Source organism: Parus major, chromosome 18, assembly GCF_001522545.3.
Source record: "Parus major isolate Abel chromosome 18, Parus_major1.1, whole genome shotgun sequence".
NCBI lineage: Eukaryota > Metazoa > Chordata > Aves > Passeriformes > Paridae > Parus > Parus major.
The window spans coordinates 11465879-11487510 of NC_031786.1; the positions used below are offsets into that span (position 1 = coordinate 11465879).

At 38.9% G+C, this 21632-nt stretch overlaps 1 protein-coding gene across 2 annotated transcripts in view; it reads right to left on the reverse strand.

The window, feature by feature from the left end:
• LOC107212440 (protoheme IX farnesyltransferase, mitochondrial) overlaps positions 1–21632 on the reverse strand; it is a 107168-nt gene that overhangs the window by 80527 nt on the left and 5009 nt on the right. For both annotated transcript variants that reach the window (XM_015645685.3, XM_015645686.2), the window contains exon 4: positions 16020–16144. In XM_015645685.3, coding sequence (XP_015501171.1) covers positions 16020–16144 — 125 coding nt within the window. The remainder of the gene's footprint in view (positions 1–16019; positions 16145–21632) is intronic.

Below are 21632 nucleotides of genomic sequence, written 5' to 3' on the forward strand. Positions count from 1 at the left end.
CAGAGATCGGCCCGGCCCGGCCAGAGCCCGGAGAAAACCCCCCGCAGGGCCCGCATCTCTCAGCCGGGAGACGGGGCAGGCCCAGCCCTGTCCCCGCCCAGCCGCATGACCTGGGCTGGGAACGGGAGGCTGGAGCTCCGTGCTCTTCACAGCCAGGAAACAAAGAGAACCAAGAGAGCTCCGGTTTTACACTTTAAGGTAGGGTTCACAAGTTGATCCCACTTTTCAATGGCCTAAACTGCTGTCAATTCTCAGCAATGACCGATAATTGGTCAGGAGAAAAGACTCCAGGCAGTTCCCAGCAACTTCAACTTTTCTTAAAGGTAAAGTAACTCCATGACAGACACTATGCATCCTGCCGTACAGAACAACTGCCCTCAAATGTAAAAATCTGTTAATAAATAAGTCAGAACCCATCATAATTAAGCTACTTTCAGTATTGAAGATCATAATCAAAATCAAAGAGATTATTTACTCTAAAGATTTCAAGAGACATCTGCTGTAATAAAAATATAGTTTGGAAAAAGATTGTAAAAAGATGACTACGTTATTACCAACAACTTTTACATCTGTCATTAATTTTCACTTGATTTTATCTTCTCTCATTGTCTGCATCCAATTTCACATTGACTTGTGTTTTATTACAAACCCAATGCAGATCCCATCAACTGAAAAGACTAGTAATTGCCTATGAAATGCAGCAAACAGCGCAGATATTGTTTCCCGTTCCTCAGCAAAGCACAGCATCTTCAGGCGACTGGCACAAAGAAGGATCAACAGCCTCGAAATGATCTCTTTCTAGAATGTTAAGCAGCTACAAATGCATATGTGTAGACCAGAATGTTTCCCCTCAAATCTGGAAAGAGTTAATCAAGTTAACTGCTTGAATACATTAGTGAAAGATGTTGAAATGGCACAGGAACATTCTCTAGCCTGGCATATCCCAGACAAACTTCCTCCAGTGACCATAATTTAATGCAACATTTTAAAAGAGCCCTTTAAATCTCAGCACTATGGAAAACTAATGAAGCCTGTGACAGAACCTCTCTTGGCTTCCTCCCCTGACAACACAACAAGCTCAAAAGTATACGTTTAACGCCCAAGGGTCCTACCTGTCTTTAAGGAATTTTTATAAAGCAGATGGCTACCTTGGGCTATTTAAGTACTTTGTAGTAAGACATCAATGGCATGTATAGAGATACTCCTTTGATCATTACACCAATAAAAATAAGTAAGAAAACAACCCCTAAATCTTCACCATATAAATTTATGCTTGGAACTCACCAATGTAAGAATCACGATGCCACAAAACCACAAAGAGTATTCAATTTAGTCTCTGTGTTCTCACTCACATGATAGCCTTTGATATTGATGAAAAATTAATACATTTTACTACAAAGATGATTTGTGAACAAAGCCCTTTTTATTTTGGTTTCCTACTGAAGAACAAGAAATCTAAAGTTAAAAGAGGGAATCAACAGCTGGGCTAATTATTAACCAAAACCAACAATAAATGAATGAAACAGATTTTTCTCTTCTGTAATTTCTAATAGCACATTTCAAGACTTACTTTTTATTGTTCTGTTTCTCAATTCAAAATTCAAATTATCATTGATACGAGGCAGAATTTAAACTGTTTTCATTGCTTGCATTGAAGATAAAGAACCATCTTCCTTTTGCTGTATAACTAAGCTTCATCAAATGAAATGTTACACAAGTTTTATTTTAAGGGCTGCTCTTGAAGAAAGAGAGGATGTGAACATCTGTGAGAAACAAGTGTAGATAAGTCATTAGTTATATTAAGATATGAAACAGGCACCCAAAGAATGGCATAAAATGTAAATGAACTTTGGGATCTGGTCTCTTAATTTGACAGCTGTTTGACAACTGTAAAATGGAAAACTGACCTCAGACAACTGTGTATAAATAAGACTATTAAGCAGAAGAATTTCATATGGAATGATACAATATACACTGCAGTAACCTCTCACATGGGAATAGATAAATGTAGACTGGAATTTTTATTGTCTTTGAAGGTGGTGATGTTAAAAAGACTTGAATTTCACAAAGAGAAGCTCTATGCTACATTATCACATTTAATGCCACTTTCTGAAATACAATGACTGTCGCCTGCAGAAAGAATGCTCACACAGAATTCACAGGCATTCAAAAAAACATATCCAAGGATATGTGTTCAGTATATCTCCAGTGTCTGGAGACATAGAAGAAAAAGTCTTCTGCACTTGAGCTGCATATCTGAAGTCAGCAAAATTATAAAATTAATAGGTCATGGGATAACTTATTTGAGGAGTTTCTTTGGAAGTGTTTAATTTCAAAGCAGTTAAGCACTTGGCTCTTTATTCTATTTCTCTCTTTGGGAAAAATACTTTAAATCAGCCTTTCCGAACTCTCTTTTTAACTGCAAAAAAAACCCACAGAAGTTGCACAACCTGTAATAGAAGAAACAGTAAAAGTCACCAAGCACTTGCAGCAAAATCCAGATTAAAAAGAAAGACTACAGCTTTCCAAGCGGACCTAATAAAAGGCTAGTGGTGACAGCAGCAGAAGCAAAGATTTTGAGAGTCAAGTGAATATCAATGCTGGACTTTTGGCTAGAAAAGCAATTTGCTGTCCACTAGCTTTAATTTTCACTAGCAGCATGTTAGGGGTGGAATTTGTTGGGGGTTTCAGTTTTTGGTTGTTTGGGATTTTTTTTCTAGATCTTGTGTTCCGTTTTTATGTCTCACTGTAGTTCACATGGCCAGTAACAAAACTGAAACTGTAAAATAAACAAAACAAATCCCAAAGACACCAAATGAGACATGAGCACCATCACCAAAACCTTGGGCATCCAAACCTCTCAGGGCAAGGAGTTGCACTGTAACTGCACTGGCTGAAGAATCACAGTTACAGAATATCCTGAGTCTGAAGGGTCCCTCAAGAATCATGGAGCCCTGGCCCTGCACAAACACCCCAACAATCCCTCTCCATGCCTGAGACATTGTCCAAACACTCCTGGAGCTCTCACAGTCTCAGGGCTGTGACCATTCTCTGGAAAGCGTGTTCAGTGCCCAACCACACTCATTTGTTCATTTCTAACTTGCCTTTTCCTAAATGTTCTCATTCTTGTTTTCAAATGACACTAAATAACCATCTCCTAAACATCTTCTCCCAGCCAGTTGTATTTTTACAGCCCTTCATGACACTCTGCCTCACTGTCAACTACTTAATGCTACCTGGAAACTAATTATGATATTGTAATAGTACTGCTGATTTTTTCTTACATAATCCTGGCACAGAAACAACTGTACTCTAAATCTACTCTAAGTTAATCCCAGATATGAGCAGAGCTATGGAATCACATTTGTATGACGACTTGAATAAAGTTTGTGCTTTATAGGTTATCCAGTTTCTCTGACTCTAGAAGTAATTCTAATAAAATTCTTGAAATCTCCCTACAAAACTTGCACTGCTCATAAGCCTCTGCATCACCTCTTGGCCCCACTTCAGAAGAAACTTTAGAAACATTCAGATCAGTAGGGAGCTGAAGTCAACCATCATTTTACAGAGGAGGCACGAATGATTTTCACCAGGAGTGGTCGTTGCCCTGAAGACTTTAATCAGGGATGAAGAATGTGAACTCAACACACAGATCACAGTTCAACATCTCCCTAAACACTTGGAACACTGCCAGGTGATATTCTCCACTTGTCCCTTCCAGACACAGCTCTGCTACTTACCTTCACACCAACAGGAACTTTCCTCATTGATGAAAACTCAGCTGAGCAGAAGAAGCCTGCCTGAAGCAGGGCTGGCTCTGCTGCACACTCCCACTGCCAGGAAGAGGCTAAGAATAATGGTAAAAATTGTGAATCGGCTGTAACCAGCACAAGCAGCAAGAGAAACACAGCAGAGACCTCCCTTCACTGTAACTTTATTTTGTATTCCCAATTCTCCTCCCTTGCTGCCTTTCAAATAAACATTTTTATAATGGATGCCCTTCAAAGATAATATTTTGGTTTTAATGCCCTTTAAAAAAAACAAGGCATTCCAAGTCTTTAAGTAGCTTGTAAAAGGTTATTTTTAAAAGTATCTCATTTCAGAACATAAAAATAAGTTTGAGGCTGAACTATCCAGCCTGCTCTCAAATCCCAGCATCTTTATAGTACTATGTGAAGTTACAATGGATTGTCATGTCTCTGGTGGGAGCACCAACATAAATCTTGACTGCAATAAGAAGTCTTAAAAGGAGAATTAGAGGGAGATATTTTCATCTTCTAGAAGTCTGGTTTACTTCAAAAATTTACATAATCTATACAGATCCAGGCAGAGTTAGCCTTTAGTGACCTGAGAATACCAAACCTCCGAGGTTTGCACACATCTGGTTTAAAGTCAAAGCTTATACTATTAAGCTGCTGTCTTACATCTCCATCCACATGTCCCATTTTATTTCTTGTCCTAGTTTAATGACACTTCCAACATGCCTTCTGTTTTTTAATCTGGATGATGTACCTAATGATTTTGGTATTGAAAACTAACCTCCTCCTTCAGTTTCCATACAGATCTTGTAAAAGCCAGAAGAAATGGATTACTGCTCAGAGCTGTGGTTTACTTGTTCATTAAACAGCTTATCCTTAGAATCTTCTTAAAAAGTCACTTAGTGGCAAATGGCTATTGAACACTACAAATAAAATCTTTCTAAAAATATTTTACTTCAGCTTTCAAATCATACTAGTGTTATAATCCCACCAGGATACTACTGTACTTTTTTGTACAATTTGGATGGCTGTTTCCCATCAAAACCCAAGGAAATGTGGAGCTACAAATATATCCAGCTGTTAGCAACTATGGGTCAAGAGATCTTTTTAGGACAACTGATAAATGCCCCAAGATTTGGCAACATGGATATTGTACATAACATGAGCACTCCCCCTACCATAAATTATATATATAGATCACATATTGGAAAGCTCTTGCACTGCGTAAGCATGAATCGAAGATTCAACATACCTTGCTAGTACCTAGAGCAACATTCAACCCAATCCATGAGCAGCAATACAGGGAAAAAATTAAAAACATTCTATGAGTAGGAATATTAATCTGCATAAATCAACTCTCTGAGTTTCTTGCTTCTTGTAGGATGTGACATGTGCTGATTTTCAGTCAACTCTCAGCTGCACTAGTTAGTAACTATACCAACATTCATAACCTTTGACAAACGTTAATACTTCCTGCAGCACTTCCAAGGTTTAGTTAAGTCATGTCCAGAAAGATTGATGGTCCTTGAGTTTTTACCTATTTAAAGCAGCTTGTTTCCATTCAAGACTGCATCTCTCACAACAATAACTACCTTCTTTGACTTTTACAGACTAATCAACTCAGTTTTGAATCTTCTCTCTATGCTCCCCTGAAAAACTGAAGTGTGTGACTTGCAGAAGTGTCTTGGTTTTTAGAGGCAAACCCACATACTTTCACACTATAACTTCCCACATTGCAAACCCTGCAGGACACATCATTACCTTCTTATGCTGGAAAACCATCAGACTCTCAAGACACTACTAAAATTCAGATAATAAATAAGAAAATTCAGTGCTACCACCACAGTCATGAAAGGAAGGCTTCTGTCACCTGTATCTGCTGTAACCCACACACTCTGCTTCAAAGACCTATTACAGTGCCTTCAAAAATGTTTAAATGAGCACTGGTTCAGGAGCAGACAACTGGTATTGCATATGACAGTGAGTTTTCCAAACTGGAATGAAACACACCCACCGGTGCATCCCTTCTGTCAGAGAGCACCTTAGCAGGCTCTCCATGACCTGCCACCCTGACAACCCTTAGAAGGGCCTTTCCAATAAACTATTTATGGAGTTTGAAAGAAAAATCAAAATAATTATAACACTGTGATATCTGTGCCATAGTACAGTGCAATTTCATACAAAGATAAAAAAGGATCAATGTGACAAAAGAAAGAAGAATTTAAATAATTAAGTACCTTATACTAGTGTCATCACACTTTCTGAATCAGGGGAAGTTTAGGTTAGATATTTGGAAAATGTATTTCTTCCAAAGGGTGGTCAGGCACTGAACAGATTCTCCAGAGAATAGTCACAGCCTCAAGGCTGCCAGAGCTCAAGGGGAACTGGACAAAGCTCTCAGGTGATGGGACTGTTAAGGTGTCCTGTTGTTGCAGTTTGACACTGACCAATCACCAGGCAACCACAAGAGTCAATCACTCACCCTCCCCTGCCACAGCTGGGTAGAGGAAAGACAAATGTAATGAAGGGCAAAGGGCAAAATAGGTTCAACTTAAGATTTCTAAAATTAATTTATTACTAACAAAGTCAGAGGAGGATAATGAGAAGTAAAATAAGCCCTTAAAAACACCTTTTTGTCCCCTAACCCCTCCCACCTTCCCACTGACAGCACAGGGAGACAGGGCATGGAAAGTTTGGTCACCTGAGTTCTTCAGCTGCTCAGGGATAGGAGTCCTTCCCCTGTGAGGCCGTGTCTTCCCTCCCAGGAGAGACAGTTCCCCATGAACTTCTCCAGCGTGGGTCCAATCTCACAAACAGCAGTCCTAACACACCTGCTGCAACATTAATTCCCCCATGGGAAACAGCTGTCCCACAGCTGCTGCAGAGTGGGTCACTCTTCCACGGGGTGCAGTCTTCCAAGGACAGGCTGCTCCAGCCTGGAAACAGGGGCCCCTCTCCACTGGGTCTTCCACTGGATCACAGCCTTCTCCAAGCATCCACATGCTCCAGCATGGGCACCTCCCGCAGGGGCTGTGGGTGGATCTCTGCATCCCCCATGGATCCCCAGGGGCTGTGGGTGGATCTCTGCATCCCCCATGGATCCCCATGGGCTCCAGGGGCACAGCTGCTTTACCATGGTCTTCACCATGCCCTGCAGAGGAATCTCAGCTCCAGTGCCTAAAGCACCTCCTCCCCCTCCTTCTCCACTGACCCTGGTGTCTCCATGTTGTTTCTCTCACATGGTCTCACCTCCTCTTCCTCCTCCTCTTCTCTCGTTAGAAAAAAATCTGTGCCCTACTTTGTTTTGATTTTCTTCTCAAATATGTTATCACAGAGGAGTTATCGCCATACCTAATTGGCTCAGCCTTGGCCAGCAGCATGGCATCTTGAGAGCCATCAGGGATTGGCTCTGCCAGACACAGTAGAAGCTTCCAGCAGCTTCTCACTGAAGCCACCTCTGTGGCCCCCCAGCTACCAAAAACCAGGCTGTGCGAAACCAACATACCTGTATACGACGCCATGATCCTGATAAGTGCCTTCCAATTCAGGACATTCTATGAATCTGTGATTCTGTAATTACTGCATAGGCTACCGAGACATTTACCCATATATATACCAGACCCCTACAGAAAACTGAAATGGTCACTTTGATTTTCTTCACGTGAAACATCCTTAGAAAACAAGAGTTTCATTTCTTTAAACTCACAGTTCCAGCAGTCCCAGCAACTGCCATTTGCTCTTTAACTTTCCTAGGAGAAGGCGTGCCAAGACCCTCCCTGTCCCTTTTCTCATATCCTAGAGATATCCTGTCTTCCTTCTCTCTATTACAAGCTACAGCAGAGAAAGGAATGATTCCCTTGGGACACCTGCCTGTCCCAGGCCATGGCAGATCAGGTCAGAGAAACCAACACGGCACTACACCTTCCTGTAAAGCCTTGCAGCTTTGGAAAAAATAAGTCAAAAGCTGCACAAGGTAACTGGAACTCTTGCAGCCCGTACAAATAAGAACATTTGAGTGCTTGCTCCAGTCCAGGCTTGAAGCAAAGTTCAATCATCTCTCCCCTAGTCAGGTCAACTCTTCACAGGAAGTTGACAACCAGAGTGTGGAACAAAGTTAAAAGTCAAAGAAGAATGAAACTTTATCTTAACAGAGACAACAGTCATGGAAAACTAAAGCAAGAGAACTTTCACTAAGTTTTACTGCAAATCCTTTCCAATGCTAAGATGACAAAGAATCTGAACTCACTGCATTTATGTAGTATTTTTTAACAATGGAAATTCAAAGAGAACCCTAAAATAAATCAAAAGGAAAGGGACTGAAAGAATTCTCTGGATTTGTGTTACAATGAGCTACTCCCAAGGAATGGTATCAATAGGCTATTTCAGGGAACCAGGAAATAATTTTCCTTAACCCTTCTGAGTTGGACTTCACCACATTGTTGCAATTTTTCATACAGCACAGGACACTAGGTCCTGTATTGCTGTTTCTAAAACAGGCTGAATATGACACCATTAAAATTACAAAAAGAAAGTGACATTTCATTACTTATCTACTAAAGTTAGTATTTAATACCTGCACTGCTGAAGGAATTCTCAGCTATTTGGAAATATCAAAACATGTACTTAAAGGCTGGCAAAAACAATAATTATTTTCACTCTTCTGAGCTTAGAAAGGCAATACCCCTATGGATCAAAAGGCCAGATAAATCTTATTAAGTATTTGATTTTCTCTTTTGTCTAGTCCTCTCTTCACATTCCCTCATTTCAACACTTTGAAATTCCTTTGTTCTGCCCGTGATCAGGGTTTCCAGGGGAAATCTGGCATTGGATCTAAAGGGAACCCCACATCATTGAAGTATTCCTGGCAATTCATCACTTGGTAAATTACTTCTTTTTTACTCCCTACCTTGCTTGCATCCAGTATTTCCACAGAACCTGTGAGTGTGGTTCTAATGAGACAAAACTTCCTGATGCATCCAAATGCATTGTCTCAAGGATCTCTGTATGCAAAGAAGTTAAGGGGCTTTTGAAGCTGACACCCGAAAGCTCCTGTCCATCACTTTGGTACTGCAGAATAACAGGAATCTGTTCACTCCCAGCCCATGTCTATCACCAGAGCCTGTGCAGATGAACAGTTAGTTTCAGATGGAAAGAAAACAGAGGACCACAAGGCTGTTTCACTTGCTCTGTCCCAGCAGGACAAAGGGGACTGCAGCCTCCACACTGACATTTCTAAAAATTCCCCTTTACCACCCTCCCACCTTGCTGGTGTTTGTTTAGGAAATCAGCTGCTCATCAACAATGCAACCAGGGAGAGAAAGCAAGTCTGCCCGGTTACTAATGGCACAAGCTTACTTTGTGCATCTGCAGAAAACTGTGTTTATCAAATCAGGAAGCCGGATGATCCATAAAAGGGGAGGCACAACATTAAATTCATTTTTTATCCACCAGTTATGTCATTGTTGGATTTTAATATATATGAGATGCAACACAAGAGTAAGAATCAAATCAAAACATTTTGACTCGAACTCCCCTAAAATCTGAAGCTTTATGCTAATATTGAAAGCCACAGAGGGCAGGAAAGTAGTAACAAAGGTGTCATTATACGCATTTTCATTGTCTTTGCTGAACATCACAGTGGTGACTGGGGTATAAGGGTTATGTGAATCCATTCACTTTACGACTGCCTACCATACTCACACAATACACATGTAAGCAAAGAGAATGTATTTCAACAATGATATGCATTAATTTGTATTATTTTTCTAAGGCACTTTATCAAGCTTCAGTTGTGGGTCAAATGATTCATGTTTTGCAAAGATAGTAATTTAGAATTTATTGGTCCTTCAGAGGTTGGTTCTCATTAGTGCTCATCATTCTCACTGCTCATGAAATACATCCTCACAAGCTGAGCTAGTCCTACTCCATGATACATGGACCAATGATACTCCATTATGAATGATTCCACCATGCTAACTTGATCCAACTGTTGCAATTATGAATCATCTGTTGGAACTGTAAGTTATGATCTTCAATGATCATAACTTACATAAAGGCTGCCTAGCAGTTAAATTATCAAAGCAGCATATATCAACACAGTTTAGAACACGAGACAGACTTCCAGTATTGCACTTTTCTTATATTTATTATCCACTGTAAATTACATCCCAGGCTGCCTCTAACAGTCCTGAAGTGTAGAGTTCATCATCAGGTTTTAGTAGCCCTAGAATGGGGTGGGGGGCAGATGAAAGACCAGGCAGCTGCTGAAGGCGATCAGTTCAGTCAAAACAAAGGGACTTCAGAGAGAGACACAGAGATACATCAGGTGTGACCCAAATAAGCAACTGGAAGTGTGGCCTGAGCTGATTGACACTTGCTATTCCCAGGAAAAGGGAAAGCACCTGTCAGTAGGATCATTCCAGAGGTAGGAGGGGAAAAGTGCTATTAGCTGGGCATGAATTATTCTGATCTGCAAAGCCAAAAACTTGGAAAGTAATTTTAAACTATTTCTAAATCACTTCAATCATTCAACTATATCATTTTTACATACACTGTATGGAGCAAACCTCATTGGCATTTGAAATGAGTTCTCTCATTCCAACATGACAGTGCAGTTATCTGTGAGGGAAAGGAGCAAAACAAAATTTCAGAGATCTCAAAAGTGGGCAAGAAAGAACTTTGAGGAGCTTACTTAGCAAAAACCTCCAGTACTGAGTGGAAGTGGGCTGCATGATCTGATAGAGGTCAGCTCCACCAACTTGGAGTAGTGCTTATTAATAACATTAGCATCAGAATAGAAAGTTCCCACCCCATGGACATTCAATAAAATACTTGTTTGGTAGGAGAAGTTTGGTATGGAGATAACACCAAAAACACAGCTAGTTTAGATCTGGGGTACAGAACCATTGCTGTTCTCCTTTGTGTTGAATTTCTTTACTGGGATTTAAGAGAAAGGGGACAGAGGGACTACCAGAATCATGCTATTTTTATTTTCCATTTCATCAATAGCCCAGGCATTTATCACTAGCCACCACTTTCTGTGTATTACTTTAATCATTGGGGTGGTGGGATTTTTCCCTGTAACAAAATTCTTAAATTTTTTTTTTTATTTATTTTTTTATTTTTATTTTTTTTTTCCCCAGCAGGTCAAGGTGGGGGATTCTGCCCTTCTGCTCTGCTCAGGTGAGATACCACCTGCCAAGCTGTCTCCAGCTCTGGGGTTCCAGTACAGAAGGATGTGGAGCCCCTGAGTGAGCCCAGAGGAGGCCATGGCGATGCACCAAGGGCTGGAGCACTTGTGCTATGGAGACAGGCTGGGAAAGGTGGAGGCACTCACCTGGAGAAGGCTAATTTAAGTTTTTCAATATTTAAAGAAGACCTGTAAGATGAAGACAGACATTTTAGCAAGGCCTGCTGGGACAGGACAAGGGGTGATAGTTTCAAAACTCAAAAGACAATAGATTTAGACCAGATAAAAGACCAGACTTTTTTTTCAACGAGTATAATCCAGTAAGTAGACTGACAACTGGAGGAAAGGCTTCTCTCATGCAGTATCCAAATAACCTTCATAGTTTGTCTTACACCAAAGATCACACACAGGTTCTCTGGGCTGGTAACTGAACTCAAACCCTGTATTTCAGACCATTATTTTAACAATAACCCGTCCCTCCCACTCCTTACAGTTACACTTCTAAGGAATCACTGCTGTCAGGAGAAGATGAGACTTTAAGAGCAAAAGACAGTCATCAGATTAGACCCTCAAGGGACAGAAATATTAACTTATATTTGTTCTCTCATCCTGCTTAACATATTTATGGTATTCCTCATTTTCAGCTCTCTAACTTCAGCTAAGACATTTGGCCCAGTGTACTTCCTTGTCAGGGTACCATCAGTCAAGCACATCATTTAATCTCTCAGTTACTAAATTCAAACCACTTTAAACATCCTGCTTTCATCTTTATAGTTCTCTCCCACTTTTTTAACCATGCTGCAGTTACAGAAGAATGTACTTGACATATAATATGTGCATGTGATTCCTCTAACATTTTAATGCCATGTATTGTGTTTTAAACATCTCTTCTGGTTTTATCTCCTTCTCCATAAATCAGAAGTAACTATCTTCGAAGTCTCAAAAATCAGATGTTTTCTCTCTAATATAAATGTAAGCCTCCACTCCTTGAAGATTGAGTGAGCTTTCAAAATTAATCAAAAAACAGAGCTATGAAAAAGCAAAAAATTATTAACCAACTTAATATAATTTTCTCCCACTCCTTTTCTATAGAGAACCTGGAGTATGGGAAAAAAAGAAGTTAGGAAACTAGCCTCCACTAATGAAAAAACCAAAGGTTTACTTAATTTATTTGTAACTTGTAAGGAATAACACTAAAGCATTTACTTGTTTGATTCAAGATTAATATGCAGTGTTTACAAGACAAAACCGCAGAATATGTTCCCATTTCCTTACCATAACTGCAACTAACAAGACTGATCCCTTCTTATGAGATTTTTCTAGAGGTTTTGGCTATCTTAGTAATGTTACAGACACACTGTGTCTTAATCCAGTCCTTTGTGAATGCATTAAGAGATTTCTTTTTTTTCTTCAAAACCCACAGTAAAATAATGTTTTTTTCAAAAGACAGAATACCAATAAAGAACACCTGTCCAAAATAATTTTAAGTTACTTCAATGATTTAAAAAAGAAAGAATGCTGTTAGAAAGAGGGGGGAAAAAAGCCAAAAGCTGTTTTAGCAGGTGGGACTGAGGAGTGGTGACATGTTATAGTACAATTCCAAAGGGCCAGAGGATACAACATGGTGTTAAGTGAAGTGGAAGAGAACCAGGGCTCTGGGAGCCACTGCAATGCTGGATTAAGTGTGAGGTACAACTCTGAAGTATTCTGATAGGAAGGAGTGAGGCAGAGGCAGAAACGCTGGTGGAGGACAAGAGAAATAAAACACTATCTGTTCTCTGGCACCTTCCCATAGGAGTTTCCTCTCTCACAGCCACAGGCCCAACACATTCCACAGGAAAACCCAAGGACCTCTGATATTTATCCAGATCCACAGAATTTGTAACATTTTCCACCAGCCCAAGTCTGTTTCTCTAAAACTTTTGTCTCTAAAAATTCTTCCAAGATACTTTTCTTGACACTTTCTAAACAAATGTTTCTAGAATGACCTTGCCATACTGCAGGCACCACATATCCCTTTTGTATTTTTTGTCTGTATTTTCCAATATGACTTTTTCACTCTCAAGTCACAGAACAGTTAAGTCACAAGTTCCTTAAAAATCATTGTCCAATGTCACAGAATCACCATCAAAATGTGTTCTATTTGTCTTGGAAAGCACTGCTAGAATTTAGAATTTGTGCGTTGTGAAACTTTTTTCTAAACACACACCTATCCAGACTGTATTTCTATAAACAATGAAAAAATACAAAGTCATCAATTTGAACCAGGTGTTTTTTTATTGCTTTCTTGTTAGAAACAGTGAAAGCACAATGACAATCTCCATTAAAGCACATTTTTGCAACTTTCTGGTTCTTGCAGCCAGGAAAAAAAAAGTTTAAAGTATGACATACAACCATCTGAAAAAAAGATTGTTTTAGGCCAACTTTATAAACAAATAAAATACAATGTTTTGGTGTCTGTGTACAACTTAGGACAAGCCTGGCTCCTGCCCCAGGACTTAAGTCAACTTAAATAGTTCATTCAGTTTAATTCACTGTGGGTAAAACCATCTCAGCTCCTATCAGATTGCTGAAATCAAGTAGTTGAGAGAAGAAAAAAAAAAAAAAAAAGACAGAAAAACCCCTCAAACCTCAGAACATGACCAGTTACAAGTTTCTATCAATACTTCCATGAATTTTACAGAATCTTTATTACATTTTCACAGGACCAGGCTCCTCACATCCTGTCCTAAATCATACGAAGAATCTTATACAATTCACACTTCACCTTCCCATGACATGTGGGGGGGCTGTAAATTGTACACATAGATTTATCAGGGAAATGAGGAGTGGGAAAGATGAGTTTCCCTTAAAGATGTACAGATTTATAGCAATATGGGAAGCAGAAAGACAGTCATTATATAAAAAAGTCCTTAAGGGATAGCAAGGAGCAACAGGGGAAAAATGAATCATGAGCTGCCAGACAAGTAGATGCATATGGGGAGCAATGGACAGAGAAAAGTAGCAATAAAGGAAGTTCCAAGTCAAATGTGCTCCTTCCCAATGGTCAAGATGGATTATCCAAGCTTTAAGTATTCATGGAAAATTAAATTCCCAGTCAATTCAGACAGTAACACTGAGAAAAGGACACTCATTGACTGAAAGGATCCATTGATAAACAACAGATCTCTGCACCAAGCAGAGCTCTTTTCTTTTCCTTCCTTACCAACTCTGCTCCTTTATTTTTTATGGTAGGAATAATCTGCCTTTTAAAGTCTCTCTACACAGGCAAGTGGCTCAACATGAGCAAGTGTAAAAATTTAAAGTATTCAGCTGAAATTCTGAAGACAGTTTGACACACCATCAGGCCGGAGTAACTTGCAGTGAGTGAAGAGTGAATTACAAGCCCCAGCACAAAGTTCCTGCACTCCTCCTAACTCCCCTTTCCTATCCCAAGTGTCCAATTCCAAATTACAGCACAGAATTACTCCTAAGTAATTAATGAGTTTAAAACTGGCTTCCAAGAGTTTAAAAAGTGCCTACTTTTTAAACTCTTTTTAAAGGAACAAAATAGAATGAGCAATACATGGAAGCTGAAGACAAAGAAAACCCGTTATTTGTGTGTGAATGTCACCTCTCAGAAGATCTAGCAAAATCTCAAGACAAGTTGCACAGGAGTCTAAATAAGCAATCATTAATTATCTTAGTCCAGTAGTATCTACATCAAAAGTGGAGGTACATATGACAATAAATATTTCAAAAGATAACCCATAAATTTAATTTTTAATATTATAAAGGTAGTAAAAGAAAAAAGGGAAGAAAAAAGTGCATTTCAAATTATATCAAAACCCAGCAAAACTTCACCTTAGTTATGACAGCCTTTCTACTCAGCCTTTGTGTGAAAACTATGTATATGATAACTAAATATATTCTTCGGAAAATAGCGTGACTTATTTAAAATTATTTTTCAAGGCTGTGTGTTTCCAAGTTAGGCAGGATACCTAAACATTTCCAAGCAATTAAAAATCATGCATCATCCTTCCCATTTTGCAGAGGAAACAGAGCTGCCTGCCCCAGTTTTAAGCTCAGTGAAATAAACACTAAAACCTGTAAAAACAGTAAATAAGACTGACTTTAGGCTGAGAAAAATGCGTGTAACCCCGAAAAACACATCACGTACCTACAACTGAGGTGTTACAAGGTGTAAACATCAAAGAGCCCAACTCAACCAAGTTGACTCCAGGGTGTGGATCATAGGAAACCTCCACTATTGGAATCCCAGGACTCAAAAGTGATTGCTGAAACCATGAAGTGCTGTCAAATGTGGTACTGGGGCTGCTCCTTCTTTTTCCAGGCCACATTTACAACTGAAAGTGACCATGGCTACTGCACTTTGAAACTCCATTCAGCATCTACAAGTGTTATTACCTACTTTGGGAGGTAGGGAGAGCCCAAAATCCAAGCCACTGTACTTAACAATTGAGTGCAGGAGAGCCAAGATCAGCATCAAGCTCCACAGGCACGTTGACACATGCAGGGATGTTCAAGTTCAGGCACCTGGAACATCTCTGGCAGGAAACAACCTCCATATCATGGAGGTTCTCAGTACATTCTGCAGATATGCAGATGACCATAATCCCAGCCTAGACAAAATCCCACTGATGTCCCACTACAGATATTTTAAGATGTTACAGTGGATCTGAGACACTCTTAAGACAGACCCAACAAGGTCATACAATAACATAACCAAAGAATCCAGCCCATAAGGCTGGAGCCCCACTGGCTATTCTTACACTCCAATTACCCAGTTCCTGCTGTCATTTCCAGGGACCCAGGCTTCGGTATTACCAAGATAAACGTTATTATTGGGAGGCTTAAAACCTCATCAACTCCATTCTATATAAATACAGTGTGCCTAGCAACTCCACTTAAATTCTCAGGCATACATTACTTTTGTGGTGTCAGTTTTAGCAGCTCAGAGCTCAGGCAGCAGCTGAAGGCATGGCACTCCAGGCCATCCAGTCACTCTCGTGGCAATGTTTCAGAAGCCAGGACAACACCAGTTTGCTGTACAGATGAAGAGATGGACTGACCTGATTGATGGAGTTGGCAGCACAGGATGCCAGGCCAGTTCCAAGGGAGGCAAGCAGGAAGCAGGTGAGCTCAAAAGGGACCGGGGCCATGGCAAAGCCAGCAGATGCGGTGCTGACGACCAGGGCTGCAACACATGTGAAAGCACAGTTCAAAGCATCAACAAGAAACCATTTTTGTATATAACACTAGAGTTATGGCTTTCAAACCCTGAAAGAACTCTTGTGCAGATTAACTTTCAGCTATTTTTATGTTTCACAGTGGCTCCAGGCATTGGGTACAATTAATACAAACACTCTACATTAAGAAATCAAAAATGAGAACTGACAGAGATGAAACAAGAAACCCAAAAGCAGCAGCACATTAGCAGAAGATGTGAGGATACAACTTGGGTCCCTGTATTCCCCATTTTGAAATGGATTTGCTACAGGACCAAACTGTCCCACACAACATACACAGGACAAATATTTGTTCCAGTAACTTACACATCATTGCAAAGTCTAACACAGAAGAAGAACAGTAAGAAAAAATATCAAATTCTAGCAGGAACTTAAGTAGTGCAGAGTCAAAGAGAGACCTGGGGCATGTAGCTACAGTAATTTCACTGCAGAATCTCTTTTCCCATTGCTCCTATTCGACATGCCCATTTCGGGCTGAAAGTACAATCACGTCATCACAGAGACCCAATGACATTTAATGGCCTCAAAATTTGAGTAGGTTTATAAAAATCCATTTTAGTTTTGTCATGCAAAATTGTAACTTTAGTACAGTACTGCAAATCACATCCTTAAAATAAAAATTGCCCAAGTTTCAATCCTAATATCATAATTAGCCAAATAATGCATCTCAAAAACCTCACTTTTGGCAAGAAATGGTATGACACGACAAATTTCTTATACTATAAAAATCATCACACTTACAGAACATCTTGCTCATGACCCTGAGCCTTACAATCTGAAATTTTTAGCTATGAAACAGTAAGTATTTAAATTATATTCTGATGTAGTTACATGTTTCAGACCTCAGCACCCTTAAATCAAAGCATCAAAATGTTCTTATCTTCCTGATTCCTACAAAGTCTCCTTTTGGTTTGAAATTAAATGACAAATAAATAATCTTTGCTGACTGAAAATACCTGGATTATCTATTAAGCTGCACTACTTGAGATGAAAAACAAAAATATCCCAGAGACCTGCCAGTAAGGATGCACATGCAAAGTGCTCAATTCAAGAACTGTGCCTACGTAAGAATCTGAGGATTTAATCCTGAAAACACAATGGAGAAAACTTGCTGCTCATCAAAACTTTTCTCTATGTATTAAAATCCATTGATGGCTGAATATTATTATAATAACATGCATATTACAGTAGGTATTAATTATTTAGCCTGTTACGGATTCACAGGCTGCTTTTACAATACAGTGAATCTATGATAGGATGTCACCCTTCTGAGCAGCTCTTTAAGAACCACAGATTCTGCTGCCTTCCCAGACAAATTAACATGAAGGTACTGATCATTCTGAAAGACCAGATCTTATTTATGATACAAATACAACACCGTGTTAGTTTCCAAACTCATGAATTCTCTTTAGGAATGCACAAGAAAACACGAAATGCATTTCCAAGAGTGATTACATTCATTTTTTTTTTTCATAATAAATCACATGCTCACTTCTAGACAAGAATTTAATTAAAACTTATCTTACAGAGCACTTTACACCAATTTATTATGGGAAAACACCAATTCATTTACTGAAGAAGAAAGGTGGAATGAATTGGCAAACAGTGTAACAGTTTAGGTCAGCGTAACATTACCACTACCCTGACCCAAAAGAAATTCTAACACTGCACGGTTACAGCATTAATTAAAGTTCCCACTCATTTCTCTAGATTAATTTTAGCCAGTCATTTCAGCATGACTTATCAGGATCTCATTTAAAAAGGTTGCAGTACATTCTCCCTCATATCCCACTAAAGCAGGTATTTTTTCCTGTTTGGGCAGGGTTTGCACACCAGGCATCCCCCTGCTTCCCTCATCACCCACATATTCCAATACAACGCATTAGCAGTAAATAGGAAAATGCTCCCTTTGGATTGGGAAGCTCATTTTCTTTTACTGTCGAAGCAATAATTTACTCTTCAACTTCCCTCATGGAGAAAAGTGTATTTGAGATCATATGTAATTGAGATCACATCAAGGGAATGAGGACATTGACTCTGTTTTTTAATCCCTGTTAGTTTAGTGCATTAGGGCCCAAATTAACTTCACCTTATTGCACGATAGAATTGATCCTTTTAAGACTTGTTGATGGGAGCTGGCATTATACATGTTCTTCAAAAAGAAGCCAAGATTTAAAATTATGATCTCAGCCTAAGTCTTATTTTCAGTCTTTTACTGAAAAACAATTTTGTTTTAACAAGAATTAACGGGGGACATTTGTCTCCCACGTCAATGTAGATGAAAAAGAAAATGCTAATGGATTGGTGACAAAGAGTGAATTATAATGTTTCTGGAAAAAAAATACAGTCCAAAAGTTTAGTGTGTTCTTTACATTCTTTTTCCACTTCATCACCATGTGCTCTGCCTTTATAAATCCTTTGTATTTACAGCATGTGAATCACTATGCCATATTTTGTATACCTACTGTTAAAAAGTAGCCAAGCCAAAATAAAAGCACAGAAAGCCAAAGCAAATCAATCCTGCTCTAGACCCTGCACTGGTGATATAGCAGTACATAAGGAAGGAGAAAAGCAAATGCATTTGTACCTTTCTTTCAAGAAACAATAAACAATTTCACTGTTTTACTGAAAAAGTTTACACAGCCCTTAAAGGCAAGTAGTTTTCCAAAAGCTGAAGAATTATTTCTTCCCGAGTTTTCACACTTTGGTTTCTGGAAAGCCAACTGCAGCAGCAGTATTTAGTGCTACTCACCTGACCAACACGTCCTTTGTAAACCCAGGTTTGTCCGGGCAGATCAAAGTTGTGATATAGATTATAACCTGCACACTAATAAAGGCCAAGCTACTAAAGCAAACTTAAATTTGGGACAATGATTTGAAACAAGTCTGCATCAAATCATGCAAAATTCAAGTGCAATATTACAAACAGAGCAGATAACTTCTTCTTACCATCAAACAATTTTAAAATACCTTGATAAAAATGAACTATAATAATGCTTTATTTTTCTTTCAATTATTTTTCTTGCAGCATGGAAAACCAAATACCAGAAAGCTACCACTATTCAGCTTTAGCTTCTTTGATGGGATAATAGTTACTTGATTTAATAATCACAAAAGAAGAACTACTCTGACAACTACATGAAATATATTCAGAACTGTTAATAAATGTAGACTAGCAATAAGCAGAACAATAACAACCAATAAATCTTTGTCAAAGTCTCTGGCTATATTTAAGTTACCATTTAAAGGATAAATGCTATTATTCCAGAATCAACAGGAACATATGGGAACTCCACTAAAGCAAATGCATTTTTTTACTATGGCAGCTGTTACCAGATTTTCAGCCTATAAGCACAACATAGGCCCCTTATCTAGTCATTGTTGCAGTTTGGTAAGAGTCAAGAGTCATTATGAAAAAGTGGATCTTCATCATCTTCATGTCACCAACACACAACAGACAAGATAAAGCAGAAATGTTCACAAGCATCTCAGGGTTCTAATTTCAAGTTCAGCACGTATGTGCTAGAGGATCATTATTCCAGACAAAAATCTATATGGAAGCAATACATCCAACAAATTCCAGCTGTTTCCTAGTACACACAACAGAATTATTTTCTTATAACAAGACATATGAAAAAAAAAATCTGGTTTAGTCTTCAAAGCTGAAAATGCTCAGAAATCAGCATATTTGTCCACCACGTTGATCCACTTCTCAGACACGTGCTATGCACTCACAGATTCAAGGAGGTTGGAAAAGACCTCCAAGATCATCAAGTCCAATCTTTAACTCATCACCACCTTGTCAATTGGACTAGAGCACTGAGTGCCATGCTCTGTCTCTTCTTAAAGGGGTGCCGTACATGACAGAATCACAGAATCACTGAACTGTTTGGGTTGCAAGGGACATTGAAGATAATCCATTTCCAACCCCCTGCCATGGGCAGGGACACCTTCCACTGCCCCAGGTTGCTCCAAGCCCTGTCAAACCTGGCCTTGAACACTTCCAGGGATGGGACAGCCTGTTCCAATTTAGCTGCTTGTCCTCACAGAAAGACCAACATGCTACAGGAGCAACAACAAGGAAATGTTCACAAACCCTAGAGCATTATCTAAGGGAACACTCAGCATTATTCATATCATACTATCATCAGTTTGCCCAAACTAAAAATTGAATTTTGGTTTTCCTGTCGTTTTACATATAGTTCATCTGAGTTTTCATCTGTAATCCCTGGAGAAAACATTACTTAAATCTAAACTTGAAGATAAATTTATGAAGACAAGACAACCTGAAATTCCTAACGTGTGTGCACATTAGAAATCACTAGAATTTTGTCCTATTCCCATATTTTCCCTTGTCTCTCTCCTATTTTCAGTTACACATCAACTTTAGGATCTAAAAACTATGCATTTATAATTCTGACAACCTATCAGACAAGACGTTTTAGCTTTCCAAGTGCCTGGATGGTAGGATACAGCTGTTCAGAGAGCAGCCAACATAAAACACCACAGAGATGGGAATGGATGGAAATTGAACCCAAAAATGTACATTATGTGACATTTAATTAAAAGTTCCCTAATTATTTTCTATGGCAAAAGAATATAAACAAAAATCTATTTTTTTTTTTTAATTTAAGACAGAGCTTCTAATGGCAGAGTCACAAAAGCTGCAGTTTACATGAAGCAGGAGGGTATGGAAATAGCAAAACTCATTTCCTTTTCAAGGTGAAGTACAGTTCATACTACAAACAAAAAATCTCTTTCCAGCAGCAGCAGGAAAAGAACAGAGCATAAGGAAGTCCAATTTTAGCATCATGCAGAGTTGCTTTTTTTGTTATTTCTAAAAGTATAAACAAAGTGTCTGCCAAAAAACCCACACATGATATGAGATCTATCAGAACTTCATGGGCAAAAGGAACTGAGTTGTATGACATTTGCAACTTAAAAACTGACCTCAGAGAATTTATTCTTCTTCAAAAAAATAAAATCAAAGAACTACAACATCACAGTCTTCACAGAATATATAATTTGTCTAAATGACTACACAAGTTGGAAAAATTTTTCCTTGTTCTACATATTACACACAGTATTATTCCTGCTTATCTCCTACACTATCCTATGACAAATGAAGACCAACAATAGAACTCCTCTCCTACAAGGTCCTCATCATCCAACTTACTTTTACACTTTCCACTTCTAAAAAATCTACACACCAAAGATGACAGCAAGAAAAGAGGTAAAGTTTCTTTCTCCATCTCTCTATACCTTCTCAAAAGGTAAAGTTTACCACACTTACCTTGGATCAAGAACTCTTCCAGGCACAGCAGAGACAAACTAAAATCACAGTCCCTTTCCCTACAGGCTTGCAAGGTGGATTAAAAATTGTACTGCTGTTCAGAAATTAACAGTTAAGCTTACACCTCAAAAGTCACTCTCAAA